The 22,750-nt window shown below is 41.8% G+C and overlaps 1 protein-coding gene across 1 annotated transcript; it reads left to right on the top strand.

Annotated features, from left to right (window-relative positions):
* The first annotated feature begins 425 nt into the window (after window positions 1-425).
* Window positions 426-8,221, top strand: CDK1 (cyclin dependent kinase 1). Its single transcript, XM_008642766.2, has 7 exons — window positions 426-531; window positions 1,941-2,097; window positions 3,157-3,280; window positions 3,675-3,845; window positions 4,370-4,533; window positions 4,660-4,801; window positions 7,865-8,221. The coding sequence occupies exons 1-7, from the start codon at window positions 495-497 to the stop codon at window positions 7,976-7,978; spliced, it is 909 nt and encodes a 302-aa protein (XP_008640988.1). The 5' UTR covers window positions 426-494; the 3' UTR covers window positions 7,979-8,221.
* The last annotated feature ends 14,529 nt before the right edge of the window (window positions 8,222-22,750 follow it).

The following is a 22,750-nucleotide window of genomic DNA, read 5'->3' as shown; positions in this document are numbered from 1 at the left end:
GGTCGGGGGGAGCGGGGGAGGTGTGGAGTGCCAGCCCCGGCTGCTGCCTCCGCGGGCTGTGCGGGGCACTCACCCGTGCACCCTGGGCCGGTGTGCCCTGGCACGGCTAGCACCCAGTCCCCGGATTCTTACACAGTGGGATTCCTATCTGTTTCTAGCTCATTGAGTGAGTGGCTAGGTAAAAGTGATGAGTAGGCTACGCTTTTTTCAGTTCCCTGGAGAAGCTTCCTTCAAAGATTTTTAAATGTTTTTTTCCTTGGAATCACTCGTACTTTGGGGTGTAGTTTTTCTAGCTGGAATTCTGAATAAATGTATACTGTGTTTTTGTTGAGGAGAACAGTTAAGTGTTTCACATTATGTCTTAATTATGTGAAGCACAACTCACTTCTAAAGGCCTGGCATAGGTTCAGTGATTTGTCTGTGTTCAGGACAGCAACTGTTCGCCCTCACTTCCTGTTACTTTTTTCCTGTCCATTTCAGGGACAGCCACAGCAATGGATGATTACACTAAAATAGAGAAGATTGGGGAAGGTAAGTAGGGGGAACAGTGAGCTTTTAAATGCTCCAGAGTTTGAGCTATGAAGTGTCCCAGAAGCTCTATGCACTCTGCCTGTTACAGGAACCACTGAGATCCAACCAAGTGGCTAAATAAGCCTGTGGCTTACTGTGGTAGTTACCTATATCTGTGAAAGCTTTCAGCTTGTCCTTATTTTGAAAGTGACATGGTCTTTTTAAAAAACTGACCAGTGTTGAAAAGTGTCTGCCTTCATTTTGATGGCTAATGGTGTAACATTCCTCCAAAAGGGAGAAAAAATATGTTCTGTGTCTTGAAGCCAGTTTATAGTTTAGGAAAGTCCACTATTACTGTGTGTATGAACTCACCAGTTGCCCCATAATCTGTGCAATGTGTGGTTTTGCATGGAGCTGCTGGTAGGGAGTAGTATTTTCTGGATTGTTGTGCTCTGGTTCCATACGGGCAGTGCGGGTGTCAAGGGAAAGCACAGATTGGAAGCCTCTGTGGAAAAGTGAATTTTAACAATTACTTTACATTGAGGCACTAAGAAGATGGCTTCGATGCAGATGTTAGTCACAGCCTCCCTTTGACTGGAAATCCAGCCTGTGTTAACTGTAGGAGTCAGTGGTTTTTATAACACACTACAGAAAGCTCTAGCCTTATGTAGACTTGAAAGTTTGAAGTACATTGCTCTGAGATTGCACTCTGAAGCAATAGCAAAAGGTGTGCTTGGATCTTGCAACAAAACTTTGTAACCAAAGCCTTGTGCATGAATCTTTCTGAAATAAACTAGTTTGGCCTCATGTGAGGGATTAATGCTTCAAGAAGGGTAAAAAGAGAAGGCTTACCTAACTTGGTTCGAGTGTTCTACTTCTGTGAACACTGATGATTAAAATGGATTGATTTGAGATTTAATATTGGTTCCAGTTTCAGTTTCTGCTGTGACCCACAGCGCTAGCCCCTCTCCTGCACTGAGGATTATGCCAGAGGTATTTCTACAGCTCATACCCATGGATAGCTGGATCTCAGACTGCAGAAGGAGCACTATTTCCATTTGCAGCTAAACCTTCAATGTTTTAATATGATGTGTCAATGGCAAAATCATAACCATGTATAATGATCTTGGCTGAAAGTTAATCAACTTGAAACTCAAACAGTATCTGATTTTATAACTACATCTTTCAAATATTCACCTTTCACACTTTGGCTTCTAAGCATCCTAACAAATGCTACACTTCATGGGTGGCATGCTTTAAACAAACAGAACTATTGCTCAGTTAAATGCCACAGTTAAGTAGTAGCTTGTAATCAAACAAAATACTCCATTTGCAAAGACTTTTCCTATGTTAGCAGCTCATGTTTGCAATAACTTATTTGTACCTGAAGCTGGTACTTCCTATATTTGTTTCACTGTCTTTTTGTTCAGGTACCTATGGTGTTGTGTATAAAGGTCGTCACAAAACCACAGGCCAAGTGGTTGCAATGAAGAAAATACGTCTAGAAAGTGAGGAGGAAGGTGTTCCAAGTACTGCTATCCGAGAAATTTCTTTATTAAAAGAGCTGAATCATCCCAATATAGTCTGGTATGCATATACTGGTATTTAGCTAAACTCTTGGAAGGGCACTAGGCCCCATCAATCATAAATTATTTTTCCACTCATCTAGTGAGGTGCGACCTTTCTGTTTAATATAGTGTCTGCTTTGCAGCAAATAGTTCAATTCTATATTGCAGTTTTCTAGTTAAACCTTCCTCATGTTGCCTCTTTCCATTCTAGGAATGGAACAAATTTTTATTAATTTAGGAATTTCCGTAAATTATTTTCAGAGGGGTTTTTGTGAGAATGGAGGCAGCATATCCCATGAAAACTGGCTGAAGCTGTTACTTCAGGCAGTCTCAGAGGTTTATTTGCCACCTTGGAATAGACCATTTGACTTAAGTGTTCTGATGTTCTTCCTTGCTGTTCTGTAGCAGGAGTTTAGACGTGTTTTGATGCTGTCAGAGCTAGCACACCTGAGCTAGGAGTGAAACTTCCATCAGTGATGACCTGTAAAAATGATTGCAGCTATTGTCTTCCCCACAACATGCTTGCTCTTTAATGCAGCAAAATGCTTGATCTTTAATGTGCCTTAAAACTGGCCAAGTCCAGCCAGGTGGTGTCTCAATGTAGTTATTTATGCTTGGGTTTAGGAACCCCTACACTCTAATAAGGGTGAAGATGATACTTTAAAATGTGTGCAAATCCTGCTGTGTCTATTAGATTCCTATTAATATTCCCTTAAACCCTCCTAGTAATTCAGGCTGTGCTATAACAAGCCAGCTTCAAAGACAAGCTAGGCACCAACACCCACAGGTGGGGGTTTTTTTAAAGGCAACAGTATTTTTTTCCTCAGACTCCTGTGTCTGATATGGGGGAACATAAATTTAAGAGGAAGCATATCGACTTTTATCTCAGTCTGACACTATTTCAGATACACTTGATTTTCCAGATGACAGTTTAACTCACTAAGTCTGTTGTTTGAAGACTTTTAAGACTTCCATAATAGGAACCTGGAAATGTCAGCTTGTATCCCTGTTGAGAGAGGGAATGTAACTGTGAGTATGTGCATTTTGCAGTGGAATTAATGGTATACTCAATTTTTAGTCTTCAGGATGTTCTCATGCAGGATTCAAGACTGTACCTCGTGTTTGAATTCCTTTCCATGGATCTCAAGAAGTATTTGGATAGCATTCCATCTGGCCAGTATTTGGAACGTTCACGTGTTAAGGTAATGAGGGCAATTCCTTAATTTCAGAGGGAATTTAATCTAAAGATGACCTACTAAGCCATAAGCAGCTCTTACTTTCAGTGTAATTAACTCCTTGAGGAGAAATAAAAGGTTAAATAAGCAGCTGTAGATAATAAGATGAATGTGAGTTTTGCTTTCAAATGTAACTTGAAAAATCTTTTAATTACTGAGGTTGAACTGCCTTAAATTAGTCTCGAGAATTAATTTGTGTGGCTTTTTGATTGATATTAACTCAATATCTGCAATGTTTTGGATCTCCATTTCCTTCTACTGTGGGGAGAGCTAATATAAGGGAACACCTTTGTGTTGCAGAACCCTGACATGTACTAAAAGTAACTCCTTCCCTTCTTTCCTCCTATCTCATCCTTTCTAGAGTTATCTGTACCAAATTTTGCAAGGTATTGTCTTCTGCCACTCAAGAAGAGTTCTGCACAGAGACTTGAAACCTCAGAATCTCCTGATAGATGACAAGGGGGTGATTAAACTGGCAGACTTTGGACTGGCCCGGGCCTTTGGAATTCCAGTGCGGGTCTACACTCATGAAGTGAGTTGGGATGTGGTTATGAAACAGCTGAAAACAATCGTGGAGATTTCCAAGTCATAAGTTAACAAAACTATGAAAAAGTTAGGTTTTGCTTTCCAAAACAGTTTTCCACCTCTTTGAGGGTTTACTCAAGGTGGTTTTACTCTAAGGTTCCAAAGCATTTTATGAATCCCACTCACAGCGAGTCAGATGGACTCAGACTTGTTGCTCACTATCTCATAAAGGCGTTTTTGCTTTGCAAAGCACTCAAGTTTGAGGAGGCTTGTGGCTGGGTGCCAAAGGATCCTTGCTCTTAAAGAAGTCATGCAGGCATCTGCTTTTCTTGAAGTAGAGGCTACTGCAATGAAGTTGGTTTGTCTACAAATGAAGTTTGAAATGAGTATTACACTTTTAGTAAACTAAAACTTCTATTACTGGCTATTTTTACCAAAAAATGCAATGCTGCTTAATAATGAATGAGCAATTGTTCTTGCAGTCAATGAAAGGACCTGATTCCACAAACTTAACCTTTCCTTGTTCCACAGGTAGTGACACTGTGGTACAGGTCTCCAGAGGTGCTGCTGGGATCTGCTCGTTACTCTACTCCTGTAGATATCTGGAGCATAGGGACCATATTTGCTGAGTTGGCAACTAAAAAGCCACTTTTCCATGGGGATTCAGAGATTGACCAGATCTTCAGAATCTTCAGGTATGGTGGGCTGCACCTTTCCTTGCTGCCTGTGTGGCACCACACAACAGCTGTGTGTAATTAAAAGTGTAATAGTGCATAACATTTCTGACTAAACTGCTTAATATTTTGCTTACACTTGCCCAGAGCTTTAGGGACCCCCAACAACGAGGTATGGCCTGAGGTGGAATCCCTGCAGGACTATAAAAACACATTCCCAAAATGGAAACCTGTCAGCCTTGAAACACATGTCAAAAACTTGGATAAAGATGGACTTGATCTGCTGGCTGTAAGTAGTCTGTCTTAAACTACTGATTAAGAAACTGAGTGGTTTGTTTTAAATACTCCAGAATACACAAAGCTGTACTAATGAGACATGGCTAGAAGGAAAATATGGAGCTGCTCAAGCAGGAAAATATGGAGCTGCTCAAGCTATCAGCAGTGGTATGACTCTTCATTCTTGTAGAAACAACACCTTGTGTGACATTCACTCCTTTCACAAGTAATACCAGACTATTCTTCATGTGAAGCAACTGTGCCTCAGCTTTTTTATAAAAATAAACCAGGCACAGCTTGAAAGTGAGGATGTGTCTTTACAAAGAGGTCTCAGTGAAGGCTTCTGCCCATCAAGTAGCTGTCACCTTCCTGCTGCCAGCACCAATTGTGATGTGGCTGTATGACTGCTGAGCCAGTTGGAAATGTTTGTTATGGTAGCATGTGGTTTAATCTAGGTGGATTCATCTTAGTTAAACTTTCATGATGAATTAACTGAGTAAACAAGGATGGAAACAGCTGAATGTATTGATTAGCTGAGACAAGAAACTTAGTTCAAGTCTGTCTGTAGTGTCTGCCTCAGTTGCCTTTAAATTTTGAGTCAAAGGTTTTTGGCTGTGGTGTATTAACTCTTAATTGGTATTTCTTGTGTCTAGTGTGAGTTTCCTTTAGTTCTGTTGCCAGGCAGTTAAATTACTACAGCAGGCTTTTAATTGGGAAGCTCTTCATCAGGCTTTTCCATTTAGTGCTCTTCCAGTCCATATGCTGCCACTGTGGGCTAATTTAAGTCACATCTTAGGTGTGCTCTTTGATGTCCTGAGGTATAATAATTGTACCTTGGTTGTCCTTTGGCTGTTCTAGAGCTGCATTTGTACAGTGCAGCCCTACATTTGGGGGCGTGGGGTGAGTGCTCTGTGTGTCTCAAGACAAGGTGACACTTCAGAACCCCTTATACAGCAGCACCTGTGGCTCAGGGCTGTAAGCAGTCACTGAGTAGTTCACTACCCATATTGGTAATATGGCAGAATACTCTGAATGAAGCAGTGTTGCCCAAAAAGCTCAAATGGTCACAATTTCTCACCGTTTTTCTTGTGGAACAGAGCCCCAGTTCACACTGACAGCCTGAACATTTGTTAAGCATGTAGTTGTCCTGGATAGCTCTGAACCTTGCAGCACAGTTGTCTTACAGAAATAAGACCACTGACATCATCTTTATTGAATCAGTTTGAAATAGAATTGTTATGGACTGTGTTTACAAACTAAAATCAATGGAATGGGCAGGAGAATCTTGTTGATACAGTTGTATGAAAAGGACCTGCCAAGGGCTCATCTGTGCTTAGGTGGGGCATCACTGTGTGAAGCTGCTGCTAATAAAGGCAAAAAAAAAGTACTAGTTCTTCATGGTGTTAACACAATTCTAGTCTCAAAGCATGTTAAATTCTCTAAAGTCTTGTACAGTTTTGACTTAATCCATGTTGCCATTTTAGTTTCCTGTTAGTGCCTGGTGACAGTGGTATTCCTGACTGGAATCCCTTTGTTTCCTATAGCACTTTTAAGCCTTTAAAACCAGTAATATAACTTTAAAGGCAACAAGACTGAATAGTTCATTCCAGAGCACAAGCTCAGATATGTCAGTGAAAATGTTAATTTTTTTCTATAGACTATTGCAGATGGAATTAGTATGTAAAGGAGCTGTCTTTGAAAATGTCTTAACACAAAAAAATGTGTAATTCAAATTGCATGAGTGAGGCTGTACATTTAAGAACTTTGTAACCTAAATGGCCAGCATTTCAAAGCACTTAATGGCTGTCATCAAAAATGTTGCATTATCAAGACAGTAGATTCCAGAAAAAACTGATGTTCCAGACTCCTCAGAGAAGCTTCCTTTACTTACTCTGTCAGTTGCAGTGCTGTAGTCTCAGTGTCACAACATTCCTTTTTCAGAGAAATTTCCCTCTTTAGGTCAATTTTGAGAGGACCTTTGATATCAGAATTAACTAGACAACACTGTTCTGGATATAGGTAATGGGAACCTGCTACAAGGTAAAATTGGACATGCAAGGTTAAATCCAGAGGCAGCATTGCATTTGGCAGAAGTTCAGAAATGCAGATTCAGTGGTTTAAATCAACTTGAAAGACTCCCTGTAGAATGAAGTGTAAAGACAGTTAAATGTCAAGACTGAATACTGGGCAGAGTAATACTGGTTAAGTTTTGTTCTGGAAGACAGATTTGTTGTGCAGACAGGGAAGAGGCAGCTGGTGGAATCCTGATTCCTGTATTTGAAATGGTCTGTCCTTTAGTAAGGAGAAATAAAAAGACTTTGCTAGTTTTAGGTCTAGTGGCAAACTTCTGAATACTTAATTCCTTTTTTGACCCCTTGTATGATATAAGCTGTAAATACTTTTTTTTTTTTTATGGCTAAAAATGACCAAATTTCCTCCTGTTCTATAAAGGTCTGGGCTATTTTAATGGCTATGGCATTCACTCTTTTTGCTTATCACCTTTATTGAGGTATTCAATTGAAATATTTTATTGCAAAGAGACTCAAGTTTTAACTCAGTTTTCTTCAGTCCTACCTGCTTGTAGTCTACTTTCCAATTTGGATTTTGAAACTGAGTGATCATTCTTTTATTTTAATTGTAAAGTGCTTCACCAACCTGAGCAGAAGCAATTTAAATCATTTTTCTCAATGTCAATAACAAAATAAGTGTAAGACCACTTGCCCTTGTAAACATTTAGGGCTCTAACAGCCTAAACCTTATTAATTTCCCTCAGAAGCTGAGACAATTGTTGCTGCTTGGTTCCTGGTTCTGGATTTAGTTCAGTGGATGAGGTACCCAGATACAGGCAAGGGCTTGGTTACAGAACAGGAGGGTAAATGGGATTTTTCACTTTTCTGAGATGTTATGCACTGCTACTGACTTGTAGGGGAAATAATCTCTCCAGCTAGGAGAGCACAGAACAAAGGAGGGAAATGTCTTTATGGTACTTCTATTACTATGGTTAAATATCTACCTATTTAACATTATTTTAGTTCACATGTCATGAGGAAGTAAATGTTTCTTTTTTTTCTTCCAGAAAATGTTAATTTATGATCCTGCAAAAAGAATTTCTGGCAAAATGGCCTTGAACCATCCATATTTTGATGACTTGGACAAATCCACTCTTCCTGCTAATCTGATTAAGAAATAGGCCTTTGGACTAAATAATCTGGAGGGAAGTAATTGTGATTATTATTTTACTCTTAAGTCTGTAATTTGTATGTCTGTCTTTTTGCTCTTAAGACTGGCTGTATTCAGTTTGGTTTTGGTTTAAGTGTTATCTAAATGTAAATATTAACCTGTTAGTGCTGAGTTCAAATACAATGCAAATATTGCTGCAATTAATGCAGTCAACTTTCTATAAATAAAGCTTTAACCCCTGTGAAGGACTGAACTTATTTCCAGGCCATGGCTGTTCTGCAGGACTCGCGTTTTCTTTGGAATGCACTGGTAAGGTACCACCAGTACCAATGGCTAAAAAAAAGCTGCTAACCCAAACTTCTAAATGTTTGTTCCTGCTATGACAGGAAATTCTCAAGTTTGAGATGTTTCAGTGCAATGTTAGTTACAATTTTACTTGAGCATGGCAACTGATGTGTCAAAGAACAACAACTGTGAGATCTGCTGATGGATTGCAACTTACAAAAGTGTAGATGGCCAAACCGATTTTAGGGTTTGAGTTTTTGAAGGCAGCTACAAATCAGGATTTGAGAAAAGTCCCTTGCTCTGTGTTTTTGTTATCTTGGAGGCCCAAGAATTTACCCAGATGTTGGAATGTTAACTCTTAGGAATTGTAATCATAAACTGAGATGCCACACAGGCCTTCCCCTTTAAAGCTCCCTGGCATTTACCTGAAGAGTTGAGTGTTGTCAAAAGTTCCAATAGAGTTCGAAGGCGTGTACTGATAACTGATTGTATGTTAGTTTCCAGTTGCTACCTCCATTCTTGGCTTTCAGACATGTCAGTAGGGATGGGCTGTACATCTGGTCTAAGCTTTATTGGCTCTAGGCACTGTGGTGCTCCTCTGCCTGCTGGTTAGGGACCAAGGCTTGCAGCACAGTGGGGAATAGTATTGCAAGTGTTTAGATTTCTAAATTGGGTGTGTGAAAGCATTAATATGAACTCTTAACACTGGGGTTTGTAGGAGTCCTGTGCTACAACTGCTGAATCTTGGCACTAAAAGCAGTGGACATGACATCTATCCAGTTCACCAGATGCTTATTGTGTCCATCAGTAGCTGAAAGTTTTAGTGTTAGACCTAGCTTTTGTTAACAAGCAGCACGATGAGAGGTAAATACCACTTGGGGTGTTACCACTGTTCTCTGCAAAGTGCTTAATCTCCAGAAATACTGGAGACTTGGTTTAATGGAATCATGTGGTAGCAGAGCACTGAGGAGAGGTTTTTTGAAATCACAGGTAAGCTGCTTAATTGAAAGTGGGGTGGGGGGGGGAAGATGGTGATGGCTGATTCCTTTCTGTTAACACCAGTGAAAGGATGCAGTTTCGAGACAAAGCAGGGATCTAATTTATCTCCATTTGAATGTAGTAACTTGATATGGGCTGTACAGGCCCAGAGATTTGTAATTGCTGCTGCTGCTAATTGGTTACTGTGGTGTAGAACAAGAGGGGAACCTGCCAGTAACTGCATTAAAAGTCAGAAGCTAGTGCACAGACAAGGTTCTGTGTGTGGAACAGACTTCAGCTGGGCAAATGAAGTACTTTGTTGCTTGTAGTACTGGTAAAGCTTTATTTTTGTTTTGTAAGTAACTGGTGTCTGTCTCAGTTTCATGTGATATGGGGAATGCTTTAGCCTATCTTAACTAACAGCCAAAGTACTAAGATTTCCAAGGAGGGCTTTTCAAACAGTAACTTACTCCAAGTCTGCAATCTTGTTTAGCCAGGCACTGTTACAGCTGCTGCTGTGACATCCCTGCAGCTCTGAATGAGCTGTTATAGTGCTCCTCCTAGCACAGGGGAGGGGCAGGGGCACACAGCACTGTCCATTTGTGTCTCAGGTGAGATCAGGTGCTGAATATCATACCCAGACACCTGACTCACTCTCACAGCTCCACTGTTATCAATGAGGCCAAGTTATCAGTGAGGCAAATGGCTTCCCTTAGGGAAAATAACATCGTTACCCTTGGGAACTGCCCTGCTGCCTGCACCTAGCATGTGGAAGGTTTCTGATGTTCAAGCTTTGGCCACCTAAAACTCAATTTTATTCCAGTGAAAACTGGGTGTGCCTTGCACTTTGGGGATTTAAGCCACTGTGGGTGATAATCAGCAGACATAGCTACTGCAATAGGTGTCAATAAATTTCTTCTGAATGTTGTAAGAGCTGGGGCTGGAATCACTTTATTTAAAAGCAATCTGCCCTTGTCCAAAATTAAGCTCTGTAATGTAATGTTGCATCAGCATTGCCTCTGGCTGGTCAGTATCTTGTTTTCTATTAGAGCCCAAGTAAACCTCAGCTGAAAATGATAAACTTGGTGCTTGACTTCACTTGCTTGTCCTCCATCCCATTAAAATGTAATGTAGGTGAAAAACTTTTGTGTATACAAAAATAGGATTTTACACAGGATCAAACTGGGTTTTGGTGTTTGGGTTTTTTTTAAGTTGCCAAGTGCTAGCAGGCTGCTGAAGCGTGGGGTAGGTGTAAGTTTTATATTTGTCCAGAGATGGGAAATGTACCTGCTGGAGTCAGAAGATACCTATTTAGTCAGACTGCAGCTGCATTTGCTACACTTAAAATTATTTTTAAGCAGCAAATCAAACTTCTGCAGCAACTGAGAGGGAACTTACTAGCATTCCCATGTTGGTATCTGGGGTTACTTCTGAACAGCCAGTTTTGAACAGCACCATTTCCTCCTGGGTGCCCACAGCCCTGCACAAAGGCACAGCACTACTGCTGGTTCTGTTTGATTTTGTTTTGTATCAGGTTTGTAAAGCCTGAGTGGGAATAAGGAAACACTGATATACAGGCCCTACTTCATTAAGCCTGACTATTTATTCTCAACCAAGCTCCTTGCCTTATTTTCTGACAAGCTGCATCAATTTATGGAGTAATCTAAGAATTGCCCATTGCTTTGACCACCAGCTGCTCTGGTTTACATCTGCTGTGTCAATGGCTCATTCCAGGTAATGGCTTTTGATTTTGTTCCCACTGTATTCCTGTGTAAAGCATTGTCTCCTCGTGTGTAAATGTCAGCAGGGTACTGGGTGTTCTCCTCTGTTGTTGGGCATATTTTACGTCAGCCTTGGCTATTTCAATATATTCTTGTTGTGTTTGAATCAATAGCAGGCTATTGATGCTGCTGCTAACAGATTAATTGACTGATCTCAAACATATATCTCCAGTAGAGGTGGCTGGCTGACCTTAATGGAAGAATTGGAGGTGAGAGCTGGTCTCTCCAAATTGCTAAGGTGACAGGCATTATGCCCTGGGGGGATGATTAGTGGCTTTACAGGAATAGTTATATTCAGTTCTTTGAATTTAGTGAAAACCTTTCTGCTGACCTCTGGAGCGTTTAGACCAGAGTCTCGGAGGGGGTTGTTTAAGAAAATATTTTCCCCAACTATTTAAAGTGGCAACCTATTGAATTCTTAAAAAACCCTGCCTACAACTCACAAAATACCTGACCAAATGCGAGGCAATGTGTTTGACTGAGAGCCAAAACCTGGGATCTGAATAATTTCCAGCATGGATCCTTGGGCCTGAGGAACATGTTTTTGCCATGATAGCTTGGATTTGCTTAGCAAGGCCCATGGGCCCTTCTAACCCAAGTGGGGCTAAAAGAGCTGTCCTCTTTCTCATTTGCTCTGCACCTACTGCTTTTCTTTGCACAAGGCACATTAACTATCACTTTTCCTGCCAATTATTGGCCTTTCAGGAGAGGGTGGAGTTTTTTTATGTAAAAAAAGAGAGATTTTGTGCCTGTATCATTAACACTCCTCATTGCTATTCCCTCCAACTACCCTTCAGTGCTATTTTTCTCCTCTCTTTTCTCATCTATTACCTTATGAGGCATCAGAGATGGACCTTTTTGAGGCTGTTCTTCTTGACAGTGATTAGAGGAAGCACATTACAGCCTAGCCAAGGGCTGGCTCTGCATGTCTTGCTTCCAACAGGGACTAGAGACAACGAGGAGGGTTATCCAATACCTGAGTTGGTCCCACCTTGATTTTTTCATACAAGAAGAGGGCTCTAAAATGCTCCCAATTGGTGGCATGGCGGGATGAAAGGGTCAGTGCTTTTCCCCCTGTAGGTTTGGATCGTGCTGTAGCAGCTTCCTGCTGGGGCCTGGCAGGCCTTCCAACCCCTGTGGGGATCAGGAAGGGTTTAGCTGGTTCAAGGAAGCAGGGAAAAGACCGTGTCTCTTAGTGTCCCTCTTGGTGGGTCATCTTTGGTAGCTCCCCACAGGATCTCAGCCTTTTTTGTGTTGTCTCAGCACTCACTCAGTGGGAGCAAGTCCTGACTTTCCGTGCTCCCTTTCAGCCCTTTGCCATGTCAGCTGTGGACAGGAGTGTAAATATTTCCCAGCTGTTTGCTGAACTGTGTTTGATCTGGGCTCTGAGCATGTAATATCTTGTATTACAAATGTGCCTGATACCTGTCAATTTGTTTCCCCATAATCCAGATTTGTTCTGAAATGTCTGTTAACTCACTGGCTGCCAGAAAGGAGAGGGGTTCACTTCTATTAGATTTGTCTTGATATTTTTTGATTTTTAAAACTATAATCTGAGGATGAGGAATTACAACTTCTATTTATTACCTCACCCAGCTCAGAATCTCTTCCTGAGGTGTACTGGAACTACTGAATTCCTGGGAAGCTACTCAGCAACCTTTGGTGACAGGCAAAAGGATAAAAAGAGGAACCAAAACAGTGTAGAACACATAAAATTGGCAGATGGATGAGAAAGCTTAAACTATTTTGTGTTTCTATAAGGAAAAAAGTCTTTCTTGAATTGTCAGAGAAATTACCATGAATAGTAAAATAAAATTTTAAAGACTTCAGGAAAGTGTAATTATTATTTTTTTAAGTCTCCAGGTGTAAATCTGGTACTTTTCCCTAGATCAGTAATTAATAAATTTTATTTTCTTTTTTAGTATTTGGGGCTTAATATATAAACGTATGAAAATAAAAACAATGGAACTGTAGCAGAGATTATTTTTTAAGAACTGCAACAAGACATGTAAAGTCCTGATGTGTATTTGGTATAAAAGTTACACTCTCTTATTATTCCTGAAGTTTGTGTTGCCTCTCCCTTGGCCACGCGGTGTCACTCTGGCACCTCGGTACTGGCAGCCAGGCGGGGGGGCAGGGAAGAGCAGAAAAACTCTCTCAGTCTCTCCTGGCTCCATGAAAAATTGAAGGGTATTTATTTTCTGGTAGGCAGCCAGGCTGAAAATACTATCTGAATTGAAAGCCTTTCATGAAACATCTGGGCAGTTAAATTTTGCAAACTTCAAAGATGTCCAGTACCGTAGTGACATACTGATTTCTTTCTTTAGTGAAGAATCGCTTAGGCTAATGCACAAAAGCCTCTGTAAAAACCATTTCATGCTGAAATTAATGATCAAAATGACTATGCTTAATAAAGCAACTCTCACACGAGTGCCAGTCAATATAGTTAAACTACAACAGGCTCATAATCAGTCTCTCAAATCGCTATCAATTGTCCACAGTGGCTGGTTTTGCAGTGGATTTTTTTGAGGTCTGCATGCTTAATCTCCAGATTTTCCATTCTGGGTCTGATACGTGTGTGCAAAATTGTGCCTGTGTTTTGGTTTTTTTTTTGCAGTCTGTCATTTTATAAGTACCTTTCCTAAGCTTGACTAGATTCTCTGCTGGTAAATAATAGTAATAAAAATAACAGAGTCACATTTATAGCAGTTGAGAATCTGGTCCTCAACACTGACTTCAAATATAAGGTCTTGTTTTTACTTGTTGATATGTGTTCTCCTAAATGCAAAAGCTAAAAGCAGGACTATGTCAAATACTTCCCAGATGACTCGATGTGCTCTTAGAGCCATGGGATTATACAGTCACATGCCTGGTAAAATTCACCCCAGTGCTGGTACATGAAGCATTAGGATTTTCTTCTCTCCTCTCAATGTACAGAGTGATGTACAGCTAAATAACCACCCTAAGTTTACACTAATAATTCTGTTCACTGAGCTGCTTGAGGCAGAAATGGAAGTGCTAATGTGTAGGAGCTGTACTTTGATAGTTATTCTTGGGAATGAAAAAACACACTAATAATTTCCCAGTTCTCATTCAAGTGCTCATAATATGGTCTAGGTAAAATTCCATTTTACACACAGTCAAAGAGCATAAATAAATGTGAATACACAGCACGTGTCCTCTCTTATGCCATGTGGACTGTCAGAGTACTTGTTCTGGTAAGTAGGGAAAAATACTATATGCTGCTGCTTTATAATGGAGTGATTTTCAAAGAGAAGTAAAAATCACACATAACATCTCCATCTCCATAAGTAACATTAATTTTACAGACAGAGATTGAGCACAAAGGAAAAGAGACTCTTTAGTAGAACCTGTCATTGACTTAACTCTGAGAGTCCCCATACATCTTTGTTCAACTCCTGGAAACCCTGCCAGGGCCTCAGTCTGTGATTTAACTCTTACTGCACATCTTCAGCATCCTAGGCCATAAGCCAGGCTGTACTCCTTTGCACCAGGAATGCTGAACCTCATGTTCAGGAGGTTCAGGGTGGCTTGCACTGCAACACACACACACACACACAGAGACACACAGATGCAGGAGAGGTGCTAACAAGCACTGCAGTTCTTGAATGACCCTGTGCTGGGGAAACTTGAGATAGCATTCCACTTCTTGCTGAAACACTACAGGAAAGAAATCTATGGAAGATGCTCTTTTATTTCCCTTAGAAAATTATTAGATATATCCTAATTAGAGTCCTCAGTGGGCTCCTGCCATATACAATTAAAACTAGACTGGTCCCTTTGAATTAAAAAACTAGAGAAAGAAGGTAGAGTTTAATTTGCTGTCATGTCAGCAAGAATAAAAAAAAATAGCTCTGACATTTTGGTTTGCTGCAATGAAAAAATTATACAATAGCATTTTATTTATCTGTGAGAACTAAACTTGGATTACCTCTCATTTGTCATAGGCTAACAGCACCTATCACCTGGTACAGGCCAGCTGCTTCAGGGTAATGTCACATCTCAGAATAACCTTTCCATTTGACCATGCCTTTGGTAAGGCAAGGAAACCTGTGAAATAATTTTTTCATGTAATGTTTTCCTAGTTAAGAATAGCCCTGACTTAGAAAAAGACAAGTTTATGGACAAAACAAAGCAGTGCTTGTCCAGGTTTTCCCTTCTTCAAGCTTTGAACAAGCATCAACTGTTTTAATTAGCTCTCAACACCTTTATATTGTCATTTGAACTGGGAGCATTCTCTGCATACATGTAGCAGTTACTGTAAACAGGGAGCATTTGCAAAGCAAATTATTGTGTTGGACAATCTCTCTGCAGCTAAGCGGCATTAAAAATGGTTTTGCTTTGGTTCCATTGCTTGTTAGATTGGATTTCCTTAATTCTTAGGACAGGAGTAAATGGCCTTAAAATCCATTTGGTATTTTGAAATATGGAGGGTATCTCCCAGCTGATGAAGCCAACAGGCTCAGCAGATGTGACTTTGTGTCTGGGAATTTGAACTTTGGTGTTTCCAGCACCATTTCTGCAATGAGTTTTGTGTGAATGTGGCTGTTTGCCTGGGAGAAGCTAAAGCAAAGTTGCAGGCTCTGGGCCTTCCATCTGTAGCTCTCACATGCCAGTTTTCCTCCTGAATGTGATTATTACATTTACAACACAACACTCAGCTAAAACTTCAAGAAAACTGGAAACTAAGTGCTACCTCCAGCAGAGAGCAAAATAAACACATTCCTGCAGTGTGTTTTTCCATGGCCAGACTCAAATTTCACATCAAACAAATCTAGCAAGTGACAGGTCACAACACTCGCCTTTAAAATACCAGCGAAAGGAAAACTTCAGCAGCAATAAACCAAACCAAACCCCCAAAATTCTGAACAGTCTCAGAGCATGTTACGGGCATACCCCAGGCAGTTTTCAGTCCAGTAGCCAGCCCACATCCAGCACAGGTTATTTTTTAGTCATTCCTTCTGTTGGGACAGGGACTGTCCTGCTGTCTGGATTTAAAGCCCCGTACTGAAAGTATTCTGTTGCTTCAGGTCTCCTGGGGAAAAATCAACCATACAAACCAAAACTAATGTGTGATTGCATTGCAATTGATAAGATTGAGGAGGAGCACCGGACAAGGAATAAGCTCACAGGTTTCCTTGCCTTACCAAAGGCATGGTCAAATGGAAAGGTTATTCTGAGATCCCCTGAAGCAGCTGGCCTATACCAGGTGATAGGTGCTGTTAGCCTATGACAAATGAGAGGTAATCCAAGTTTAGTTCTCACAGAAAACATACTTAGAAAACCCCCCCAAAACAGTCTGGTCTAAGTAACTGAGCATTCAGAAAGTTCCCTGACCAGCAGGAAGGTTTCTCACCATCAATTTCAAAGTAACAGGCACAAAGTATTTGCCATGATTGTGACAGTCCTTGACTTTGCCATTTTAATAAATTGGCTTCCAAAGGAAAGATTCTTCTATTCAATGAAATGTCTTATAAGGGCCCAGAAAGACTTTCACCTATTGAGTTCAAGTCAGCTTTTCAGATCTTACCAGTGGGATTGTGGAACAAGAGCATGGGACTCATTCAGAAGAGTTTCAGGCTACGGGAGTTATATCCAAGCTGGAGGAATTGTCAGAGTCATAAAGATTTGTCATTAAAGTAAGTGAAGGGTTATTATTATTACTTTACTGTTATTATTTTAATAATTTCTGGCTATAAAGTTACGAGCTATGTGATCTGGATTGGCCCCATAAGACTTTCTGACCAGATAAAAGAGTCAAACTGAGACATCAGTATGGGATGCTTAATGTCCTATGGCTACAGGGGATTATCAGTGTGTCTGCTCTCATTTAAAAGGCTTCTTGTTTCGGAGAAGTGGTCACAGCCCCAACCCTGACAGAGCTCAAGAAGTGTTTGGACAATACTCTCAGGCACAGGGTGTAATTCTTGGGGATGGTGCTGTGCAGGGCCAGGAGTTGGGACTCGATGATCCTGATGGGTCCCTTCCAACTCAGCATATTCCAGGATGCTGTGATTTTAAAGCCTCTAGGCCTCACAGAAGGACTGGAAGGCCACCTGGGACTGTCCCATGTCCGACAGCAGCGGTGGGCTCGGGAGGTCACTGCCCCAATGGGCAAACCCTGCTTGCAGTCACAAGAGCTGGCAGGAGCAGGTGAAGGGAACAGACCCACATCTGTTTTATAAAGTACCCATCACTTTCCTGGCAGGAGGCATCTTCCCTACAGCAGGTAAAATTACAGCATGAGGAGTGTTTACCTGGGCCACAGAACAGAGTGACAGAGCATCCCCAAGAGCTTCATCATGCTGAATTAAACACACAGCTCCAGAGAGCCTCAAATGGACATATCCAAAGCATGCCAGTATCCCAGTAATTCCTTCATATATTTAGTCGCGTGCCCCTATTCCCTACAAACCCACAGGCTGTCTCCAAATGCAGCACGTATGACATGGGCAGATAAAGCATCAAAGGAAAGGCTTCTCCAAGGAACAGGTGAATCCTTCACCTCTATGGGAGGCCAGGGAGCAGCCACGGAGGAGTGTTTGCCTTCTGTTGTGCAAAGGACAACAACACTGAAACACTGAAATCTTTCCTCGGGCCTTGCTGCTTGATGGAACCAAGGAGAAAAGGTTATATTTGAACAATTTCAGGAGAACTTCAGCTGCAGACTGAAGGCAAAGCAGCAGCACTCACAAAAGGATTAAACACCACTATCTCTTTCTTTCATGATCAGCAGAATTCTCTCACCTTTATTCCTCAAGATCCTCTGAGATGCCCTCTTTGAGATCCAAGCTCCAAATTTTAGACAGGGCTGTAGCAGATGACTCCACAACAGAAGAACATGTCAAAGCTTATGAGCAGGTTTATGCTAGGATGTAAAAACATTTTTTCATTAAAACTCTTTTCCTTGCAAAATGAAAGCAATAAGACATTCTTGCACTTACTAGAACACAATTTCAGCAGAAGAAGATGGATATAACAATTAAAACCTATGCTGAACCTAGGAGCCCAGAGGAGGAGGAAAAGGAGGGGAGGGGCTGCAAAGGCTCCTGAGTAACAGGAGGGCTGTAAAAGCTGAAGGAGCAGCAGAGGTGCCCACTCAGATCTTGTTGCTGGAGGGCAAGAGAAGGGTGCTCGGAGCTAAAGGAAGTAGAAGGTAAACTGCTTCACACTTACTGGGCTTAAACAGATCTTTTCTTTTATTACATAAGAAGTGTAAACTGGAAAAGGAGATTTTTATCTTCCAAAACCTATAGGAACCCTCTTTCCTTTGCATAAAATCTTCCGTCCCATGGCACTTCAATGGCTGTGTGCTCTTAGCAGTTTAGATCTGTGTTTGTTTAACCTGTATGTTTGCTTGTAGACTGAACTAAGGGTTCCTTACAGCTTCTTCTGTCCAGTCCTGTAATCCAAGGCTTCAGCTGGTGATAAGCCTTCTCCTGGTTTTACTGGGGTTGGCTTGTTCATAACACTGCTGGATGCCTCTGGTAAGAAAATAGATGTAAATTCCCTTCATCTTTGGCCTTCAGTCCCTGCTCCCTGCTGCTATACTACACTATTGTGCTAAAGAAAGAGGTGTTCAATTAAGGAACGAGTAGTAAAACATCTAATAACTATAGGGATGAGCTGCCATGTGGGATATCTTGACCACAGATCCCAGCTGGTCACTAATGGCAGGGCAAATGCTTTGCTCAAAGCTGTAAGAGGGTATTGTTGTTGTAGTTTTATACAATGAGTGAGGACAAATAGGTGTGGGACTACATGCAGCTGATGTACTCACAATTAACTTCCACATAGTACTTTTCTGTTACTTTCTCCCTATTTAGGGAGGTAATCCACCTACTTAAGAGGTGTTGTGGTGCTAAATTAATTAATCCTAGCAACATGCTTTTATAGCACTGCCTGCTCTACTATGCAAAAGTTAATGATCAGCCACTCCTATTGCTTGAATTAGGCTTCCAACAGCCCATTCAGATTTTATTTTACCCTCTTTGGATGTTGTAATGCATTTTTTGCTTGACATATTTTCCTCTTCTCCTGGCAGTCCTCAAAACCCTCAACAAGCAGGTAAAATATCCCAAAACAGGAAAGGAGCCTCATGTTTCTGAGGGACCATGATGCTCTCTCCTAACCAGCCACAAAGCTCTGTTCTAGCCAGCCATGCAAAGGCAGATTTGATCTGAGGCAGGCTCCAATACCTACAACTCAGCAGAAAGCAGAGCCCAAAGGAAGCCATCTGTGCAGGTGGCACTCATCCAAAGGGAAGGGTCTGAAGGTTGTCCTAAGGCCTCACCGGTGGCCCTGCCTAATGAGCTGCTCCAGTGCTTCCCTGCAGCTGGAGGTCAGAGGGTGATGGGACAAGGGGGAGGACCCTGGAGCTGAGTGTGTGCATGAGGCTTGCAAAGACCCTCCTCAGCTGGGGTGAATGCAGATGAACCCACTCATGGGGATGATTCTGCATCTAACAACAAGGCCTGGTTTCTCCTCCTGTTCCCTACCATGAACTCTTCAGCTTCCTCTAAATGTTCTTTTCCTTTTTCCTCTTACCAGTCCAAAAGGCAGTGAAGTGTCACAGTACTACCAAGGGCCTAGTCTGCCAAACAGGATGCCAGTGAGGCAGGGCAAGGACAGAATATGCTATTCTCCCTGAACTTTAAATCCTCTGAATGTGTCTTTAGGAAAAGCTGTGGGTTTTGTTAACCAGATTAGTTTAGTATCAATAGACTCCATATTTACTCCATTGACAAATATAGGCATTCTCTCTAAGGTTTGGGTGTCAATTTAAAAACCCTGCTCCTAAGCCTCACATAAACATGGCTCTCAGCTGAACCTGGGCACTTCCCAAAAGGCATTTATGGCAGATCAAGTGATGTGCTGTGACTGTGAAATCTGTTTATCAGCTGCACTGGGAGGAGTGTGTTGCCTCTTCATTCTTTCACAAAAAGTAGCGAGGACTGGGCAGTGTCTGATGGCTCTGACTGTGCCTTGTTCTGTCCTGCCTGAGGTGCTGCACAAGCTCTCAGTCACTGATGGCACTTGCACAAAAACAAGCTCATTTTCCCTGTGCTCTGATGTGAGCACACCCACAGCTAGATTTAATCACACTCGTTGCTCACACCTTATAGCTTACAAAAAGCTTATGTTCCAAGAGGGAGGAGAATGTATGGAGAGGAAAGAATCACTTTAGTTTTAAAGGCAAGAGTAGACAGAGCCTAAACTTCTAAAACTATTTGTAAGAAATACATGGAAAAACATATGTAACTTAAACTAAGGGCATGAAGCCAGAAAACCCAAGGACAGCACCTCAGAGGGACAGTTGCAGTTTGCTGCTTGAAGGGTCCTCAGCTGCTCTGGACAAAAGTGAGAAGCTCCCACTACAGGGAAGGTGCCAGGGTCACTGTGTCTGCAGGAGCTGAGAATTGAACTGGTGTGATGTGGCAGAAGTCAGCAGGTCTGAAGTCTGATTTTTAGGTGAAAAATTGCACTGTGAAAGCAGAAAGCTACAGTAAAAAAACCCCACCACAACACTGATCCACTAGCCAGGAAAGAACTCATCAGAGACATATAAATACAACTTCACACACTTTAATGTGTAAACCACTCAACAAAATAAATTATGCTATGCTGGCAAAGTAGTAAAAGGCCTTAAGAAAATTGGAAAAGCTTATAGTAATGAAAGATTATTCCCAGTGCAATAGACAGAGTGTGTATCACACTAAGTGATGGTGCTTTGTCTGTGAAAATCAGCCAAGTGAGGGAGAGGCAAGGCTGAGGGCAGGCAGAAGTGATGCTGGACACATATTTACCTTGGCTCTCTGCAGCCAGCAGCAGGCTCAGGGACACACTTAAGGCAAGATGTATCTCCCTATTTCCCTACTATGACTGCTCACAGCAGGGATTTCTTTTGTTAATATGCTACTGTGCAGCTCTAAAATTGGAAACTGATTAATTCCCAACAGGCAAAAGGGATTCCTAGAGAGCAGGGTGCTGTAGGTGACCCTGGGGATCACAAGGGCTGAATCTACAGAGTCACTTAGCGTGCTTGATTAGGGCAAAATGATTCAAGATGACTTAAAATCCCTGACAGACACTGTATTTGTGCTGTGTATCCCCATGTGATTTAGCATCATCCAGAACAAAAACCAGCATTCACTGAAGTCTGAGGCCAGGTTTCATCATTAAGAATATTGGGCAGGACTAGTGTGTCTCTCTCCCAGGAGCTGATGCCTGGGTCTGGCTCCTGTGCTCAAAGGGGTGTCTGTTTTGCAGTCTTGCAGTCACACAATCACTTCATGGATCTGACCTCTTCTGACCTCCTTTTTGGCACACAACAGTGTAGGAACACTACAATATTCCAGGAACAGATGAAGGATAAATCCCTTTTCTTTCCCTCATCCCCTTCATGGGCTGAATCTGTACTTGCCTTCAGGCAGGTAATGAGCTCCTGAACTGACGCCCAATAGAAGACCAACCTGTACAAATACAAGGGGCTCTGCTGCAGCACAGAGAGGGGAACAGCAGGTTTGGGTCTTTCTGCAGTGAAGCAGGAGAGTCCTTAATCACAATCTCAGGAACAGCCACAAGCAGGTGACCAAAGGTCTGCTCAGCCCTGGTTCCTGCTTCTGACAGTGGCCAACAGCAGATGCTCCAGGAAACATAAAGCAAAGGTAAGCACGAAATGATATTTGGTAGTGTATTTCCAACCTTGAATGCCTTGGGCTTAAGATCTGAAGTAGAGGTGATGATCTGCATTTGACAGGTTTCCTCCCTAAAGGTTTCTTTTGGGATCTGTGTGAGCTTCCAGCCTGTGTTCTCTGGCAAGAAATTTTGCAGCTCAGCTAACAATGGTGTGAGGAGGAGCTCTTGGTTGTGAATCTGCCTTATGCTAGTTTCATTTGATGCCATCCAACTTTCATGCTAATGGAATGTTTAGCTACTCCCTGAGAGCCTTTCCACCTTCCATAAGTTTGGGCTTCTCCAGTTTCCACCTCAGCCTGAACACAGCCCTCCATGTACTACAGATGCCTGCTTTCTTGGCAGGTTTGAAGGGCTAACTCTTCCTGAGGAGCCTGCTGGTTTCCTAGAGTATGCCAGTGCACAGACAAGTCAGAACTAATACAGAGATCGTGCCAGTCTATCCTCCCAGTTAAAGCCTTGTCAAAGAATGAGGATGCTCAGGAAATGCCAAGTGCCTGTGTCAAATGGTTTTGACTTGGTTAGTGCTTCACTCAGCTGATGCCAAACCTGAAGATGATGGTGTAGCTGACTGCTGAAGGGACAAGGGGAAAATGTGGTGGCTGCATTTTATTCCCTAGGTATTGCAATTGAGGCCAAAAGGGAATTTAAAGAGATCTATCTTATACTTATGTGTCCCTGAAAGAAAATAACTGATGAAGCAGTCACAGAGAGAGCAGCTGAGCCTGTAGCTTACACCTGACAGTCCGTTCAAGCATTGATTATGATCAGCTGTGCACCTAAAGGAGCAAGATCAGAGGCAGGTCTTGATCATTTGCATGAGCCAGGCAAAACTATTTCTGTTTCAGCTCTGCTGAATAATAGAGATAAAAATCCAGAGACCAGTCTAGTGCAACTTTTGGATAAACATCCAAGTGGTGCAAAGTGTGCTGGCATGGTTATGGGCTCTTGTGGATGCTGGACAGCCTGCCAAGGTGTGACTTAGTGAATGGGCAGTAATTCCATTCAGTGCAGGTGGTGCA

The sequence above is a fragment of the Corvus brachyrhynchos genome, unplaced genomic scaffold (genome assembly GCF_000691975.1).
Source record: "Corvus brachyrhynchos isolate BGI_N302 unplaced genomic scaffold, ASM69197v1 scaffold279, whole genome shotgun sequence".
In the NCBI taxonomy this organism is placed as follows: Eukaryota; Metazoa; Chordata; class Aves; order Passeriformes; family Corvidae; genus Corvus; species Corvus brachyrhynchos.
The sequence above is the reverse complement of the archived record's forward strand: the minus strand, read 5'-3'. Positions and strand labels throughout refer to the sequence as shown.